The sequence below is a fragment of the Haliotis rufescens genome, unplaced genomic scaffold (assembly GCF_023055435.1).
Source record: "Haliotis rufescens isolate VD_foot unplaced genomic scaffold, xgHalRufe1.0.p SCAF_59, whole genome shotgun sequence".
Classification (NCBI taxonomy): Eukaryota; Metazoa; Mollusca; class Gastropoda; order Lepetellida; family Haliotidae; genus Haliotis; species Haliotis rufescens.
The window spans coordinates 89,458-95,633 of record NW_025964323.1 but is presented as its reverse complement, the minus strand read 5'-3'; the positions used below and the strand labels follow the sequence as shown (position 1 = coordinate 95,633).

Sequence of the window (6,176 nt, the reverse complement as noted above, 5' to 3'; positions counted from 1 at the left end):
TAAGTGATGCCACGACCTGTTGGTACAAAGGTCAAGACTCTGAGGGCAACTTGTGTTTAGAAACATGTATCATCTTTTCTCCCTTTAATCCTTGGACGGTAACAAGCTCCAATTACGTGAAGCAAGCCAATTCCACTTAACCTGTAGACCTAAAACCACAAGCCAACTCAAGGGCACTTTTAGGTAATACAAATCTGCCCCTGTTAATTGACATAGTGTTTGATTTGCGTTAGCTGAAATACATCCTAACATAATTAAAGCTTTCGCAATATTTCCATTGCAGGGTGTTGGATATAAATGCCGTGATCCTGTCACTATCCTCACATCAGGTTCGTCTGTTGCTGAATACCACTCCTCGTCCACAATGTCGCCTCTTCGTGCTGCCATCTTGGTTTTTTGCCTCTTTGTAGGCGTAGCTGTGACTCAGACTCAGGACGGCAACGGCGGCGACACCGACGGCAGCAACAAGGTCGACGAAGACCTTGATGAGATAAGCTGCAGGGCCACTCTTCAGCAGGCTCTGGATGCAAGTAAGTTCATCTTCATCTTTTCTTAAATGAGTCGTGACATCCGCCAATAGAGTGGTGTACGGGACTTTACAGGTCAAAAGGTCTAGACAGCCCCGGCACTGAATGTTGAAGGTTATACGCTATTCATAGGCTCAAGTGGCCCACATGTCTCAGGCGCGCCTATTAGGTCCCTTAAGCAGGCCAGAATCCGATAATTTGGAGTTTGAATTTCAGATTCACACAGATTATGATTCCTGGTTTACTAACGTTATGCCCATGACCCTGATTTAAACAAAGTGGTGAACGCTGCTTTGAACCGTTTTTCAATTACAGAGCGTTAGTTAAATTAAGTGAAGGTGAAAAAACTTTAAAGTGGTTAAAGCGTTTATTCGTCACGTCGAAGACCCGGGTTTGATTCCCGACATGGGTACAATGTGTGAAGCCCATTTCTGGTGTAATCCGCTGTGATATTGATGGAATATTACCTAAAAACGGCGTAAAACCATACTCACTCACTCCCCATCGGTAATCGCGTTGTCCCTGAGAAAAAGAATCCGACAAACATAATTCAAAAATTCAATTCGAACCACGCTAGGATTGTTTAGTCGTCAAAAGGAATGCGTCATATTAAAAGGAATGCGTCATATTAACATATAATAAAAGTAGTTCACGAAATAAATTACCATTTTATCAATACACGTCGATATATATAAATGTAATATTAAACTATCGATCTATCTGATGAAGAACGGATATTTACTGTTTGGATCGTTTTTTTATCATAAAAAACGCGTCAGCTATTCCTTTCTTATAATGGAGTTGGGTGGATTTCAAATCTACATGTACATAAAGTTCTTAAAAATATACTTTTATGAGTCAGTTCCAGCGTTTGCGCTGTTGCATCTTTTTGTTAATTGTATCATGTATTTTGGCCTTTAGCCTGTACTGAATCAACGTGGTCAAGTCCCACGTTGCAATTATTAATGCATCGTAAACTTGATAACATAATATTGAACAATGTGGTGTGCTTTTTTGGTTGGTTTGTTGGTTTGTTGTTTTACGCCGCACTCAGCAATATTCCAGCTATATGACGGCGGTCTGTAAATAATCGAGTCTGGACCAGACAATCCAGTGATTGCCATCATGAGCATCGATCCACGCAATTCGGATCGATGACATGCATCAACCAAGTCAGCGAACCTGACCACCCGATCCCGTTAGTCGCCTTTTACGGCAAGCATGGGTTGCTGAAGACCTATTCTACCCCGGAATCCTCATGGGTCATGTGGTATGCAAGTATGAGAGATGAATTGTCAATGCAAGAGAATAACCAGTCTAAAGTACCACCGAAACAGATTTCATTTAGCCTAAAATTCTACACACACTACATCATGGGATAGGTGTCAATAATGTCTTGCACAGCGTACCATGGGACCGACAGTGCCGGTTGAGTCTGTTTAAACAGTTTACAATTAAATAAGGTACATACTCGTTTATCCTTTGTCTCCATACACCGCCTTCGTGGCATGGTCTTGTGGTAGAGCGTCTGCCCGGAGAGCGGAAAGTCGGTATTCGATCCAAGGCCGCGTCATACAAAAACACTTTAAAAGATGGCACTTGTTGTTACCCTGCCTGGCGCGCGGCATTTAGGGGCTAAAAACAAGGAATGATGGGCTCGGCGTCAGTATACTGTGTCTGAATTGGGTATTCATGTTAAATTGCGGCATGGTGTTAGTGTGCTAGCTCTATAATATAGGCATTAGTCCGGACCAGTGAAAGCACACACACACACGCACGCACGCACGCACGCACGCATGTGTATGAACGTCGTAAAATAAGTGTAACAATCTTGAACTCGACGTTATAACCCATTTCACCTCACCGAATATCACGCAAGAAGCAGACGTCCAATCACATTTTAGTGACTGTTCCTTCGTGGTTGAAACAAGCGATAACATCACCAGTACTCGACCTTTTAGTCTGCCTCACAGACCAGGGGAAGACATTAAGAAATGATTTGACAAGTCTAGATTGCCTCAAGTTCTGGTCTCCATTTGTTATTTTTTGTTTTGTAAATAAGATAAGTTAACTTTATTTCTGAAACTTAATGTTAGTAGATCGACTGTCATGTGCCGCTTCATATACAACATAAACGTCTTGTATAGAATAAATTCTGCCTGCCTGCCTTGGTGCGCAGGATAGTACAGTAAACTACAGTTATCACGAACTCAAAGGGACCACTAATTTTAGTTCGCTATAACCGTAGTTAGTTAAAAGCATAACTACAGCAAATAGTCGGGACAAACAAAGTAAGTTCGTTATATCCGTCAGTTCGTTATAAGCGTGTTCGTTATAAACGTAATTTACTGTATATCGATCATATACCCAACAACAAAAGTTCCTGTGACACCAATATTTTAGTGTATTTTTCAAACAAGTAAAGTTTGTTTTTCAATATTGTAGTACATGTATGGAATCAAGTCACAAAAACGCAACTGCTACAGAAATGCAAAAGTTGACTTTTATGCAAGCCCCATGTATTTCACTACCCAAAAATGGGTATAAAAACATGTGCGTTAAAGGGATTCCATATGCATTGTTTAGCATCGTGCTGACAACAACCACTCAGAAAAACAACAAAATTACGCAATTATTCAACATTACGAAATGCCACGCCTGTCTGAAAATGAGCGTCTGCGAGCCATTGGTATGCTTGAAGCAGGATCGAGTCAACGTGATGTTGCAAGTCAATTTAACGTCCACAAAATCTACCATTTGGTGTTTATGGCAACGTTGGCAACAGACGAATGCAGAGACAATCCTCGGAGTGGCAGACCACGCGTAACCAATAATCGACAAGACAACTGGATTCGAACAACACACCTACGAAAACGAGTCCAGCCAGCAACAGTGACAGCAAGAAACATCCCTGGCCTTCGTCTACGCTGGACGGCCATGCAGTGGGGACAAGTTCTATTCACTGACAAGTCTCGTTTTCACCTCAGCCACAGCGATGGACGGATTCGAGTGTACCGACGTCGAGGTGAACGTTACGTCAATCATTGTGCCATGGAAGAAGATCGGTTTGGGGGCGGCAGGGTTATGGTATGGGTTGGGATTACAGCAAGACAGAGGACCCGTTTGATAGTGGTAGAGGGAAATCTCAATGGACAGCGCTACCGCGACGAGATCATCGGCCCTGTTGTTCTACCGTTTTAGCGTCGTCATGGCCCAGGCATTACCTTTCAACATGACAACGCCCGGCCTCATATTGCTCGACTTGTACAGGACTCTCTTTAACAAAACAACGTGAATGTCATTCCCTGGCCGGCTCGCTCTCCTGATCTCTCACCAATCGAGCACATGTGGGATGAGATGGATCGGCGCCTTCGACGTCAACATCGTGTTCCACAGACATTCCTGGAACTTCGAAACATGGACAGATATCCCACAGGACTTTGTGCGACGCCTGGTCCATTCCATAAGACGAAGATGTGCTGCTTGCATCGCAACCAGAGGTGGACACAAACGCTATTGATTTGTAAATTGACATTTTGGCATGTTCATGTTTTTTATGAAATCCGGCATTTTCTGAAGTCAGTATGGCAAGTTAAACCATTTGAACACTTACAGGAGTCTTTTATCTGTTGCAAACCGAAAGTGTTTCAGATTTGGTAAAAAACATTACTTTGCATTAAATCTTATTCAATGTCACAGGAACTTTTGTTATGCAGTATTTATGAATTTAAATGAAAGAGCAATTGGACAAGAATAACAAAACGGAGATTAAACACACCGGGTATTGGAAGTTAAATGAGCTATAGACTTAAAATAATCAGCATTTTTGACAAATATACTACCGGTAGAAAGAAAGAAACTTGAAAATTGGATGAGCCCAAAACATTACAACTGTTATTAAAACACTGCAAACATAAAATCCAAAACACAGCTATTTGTTTCGTTTTTAGCCACAATCAAATATACTTTCTTTGCCTGACAGTTCATGTCATTTTGATATTTCCGGAATATTGCTGAAAGCTCAAACCAATATACATTTCCTCATTTATTCCGATTTATTTTTCAGAGAACAGCCAGAACAAGAAGGGAGGCAACCGCAAGAAGCGACAAATAAACCCTCATTACCCCTACGGTAATGTCATCAACAACGCCTACCTCCGCGACACCTACTCCCACCCACACCACTACAACTACAACTACGACAGACGTCTCCTTAGGTTCCCCTCCGCCCCCCTCCTTGACAACCGCTTCGACAACCTCCCGATCTACCGCTTCTTTAACAGCTTCACCCCAGCCGGCACCGTACGCTCAACTAGTCGTCTTGTCCGCAACTATGCCCGTCTCAACACCAACTACGCCGACGCCCTGTACGACTTCGGCGTCCTCCCCCTCGTCAAGGTCAAAGAAGTCCGTTCCTCGTCAGTCACCAGAACCGTGGTTCAACCTGACTACGTCGCCGAAGTGTTTGGAACTCCAGGGACTGAGGTTCGTCTGATGAGAAATGGCTGCCCCCTAGCGGATTACCCCCACACTGCTTTCCCTTGCCTGACCTTGACCATTAATAGTAGCCTTCCTTTCGGTCAAGTCATCCGCCGCTTTGCCTACATCCCAGGATTCGGTTTCGACAACAACATGGTCGTCAACGGACCATTTGTTGCAAAATAACTTTTTAATCTCGTTTGAAGCATACAAGAATGTTCATGGTTGTTAGATATGATTTAGCATGAAGTGGCAAGCAAATGATGTATCACCTGGATGATTTATTTGATTTGGATCGACCACGTTTAAATGCATCTGTACATCATGACATTCTGGTATGTGTATCTTCATGAATGTGTCAGTTTTGATAACAACGGTCATCTGCGATAGCCTGTTTTCGTGTGTTGTCTTTTGTCCAATAAATTATTGCAGTCTGATCAAAGTCTTTGATATATCATATTTTGATGATGGAATGGAAGATACTGAAAACCTACAGCTGAAATCGCGCTGGATTCAGCATTCTCCATGTCCCGATAACGGATAGGGGATTTTTGAACTGCCATAACATACACTTTCAAAAAAAGAAACGCACAGGCCATCTTAAACTTTTTTCACTGTGTTCAATTATATGTGCATATTTCATTCAATTTGTTTGACAAGGACGAAACTTACCATGGTGATAGTCACATGTTCTGCAGACATAATGCAATACTGATTGTCATGTCACAAATCGCGTACATTGTACGTCCACGAGGGGGGCGTTCCGATCAGTACTCTGGTGTGACCAGTGTGGGCTGTTGTCACTGCTTTACGCCTTACTGACAACCTGATCCCGTCAGTCGCCTGTTCCGACAAGCATTGTCGCCTTTTACGGCAAGCATGTGTTGCTGAAGACCTATTCCACCCAGGATCTTCACGGGTCATCCTAAACAATAGGTATGAACGTAATTTCATGGCAAACAATCCATGCTTATGTCCGAGGTATAGACGCTATGTCAGGCCAGACGATAGGTACAGACTTTATTTCAGGTCAAACAACCCATGCTTATGTCCGAGGTATAGGCGCTAGTCATGTCAAACAATCCATGCTTATGTACACTCTTCAAACGCACAGGTAGATTTTTAGTACATTTATTGTACCTAATGAAGTCGATATATTTTATTTAATAT

General features: G+C 42.6%; 1 protein-coding gene across 1 annotated transcript; it reads left to right on the top strand.

Annotated features, from left to right (window-relative positions):
- The first annotated feature begins 307 nt into the window (after positions 1-307).
- On the top strand, positions 308-5,448 carry LOC124142873. Its single transcript, XM_046511560.2, has 2 exons — positions 308-530; positions 4,594-5,448. Exons 1-2 carry the CDS (start codon positions 365-367, stop codon positions 5,190-5,192), a joined length of 765 nt encoding a protein of 254 aa, XP_046367516.1. The 5' UTR covers positions 308-364; the 3' UTR covers positions 5,193-5,448.
- The last annotated feature ends 728 nt before the right edge of the window (positions 5,449-6,176 follow it).

What these genes read in the sequence shown, in the direction of transcription:
- LOC124142873 (XM_046511560.2), top strand. Translation starts at nt 365, where the DNA reads ATGTCGCCTCTTCGTGCTGCCATCTTGGTTTTTTGCCTCTTTGTAGGC. An exon ending in TCAGCAGGCTCTGGATGCAA is followed by an intron (nt 531 to 4,593) that starts GTAAGTTCATCT and finishes TTTATTTTTCAG; the next exon opens with AGAACAGCCAGAACAAGAAG.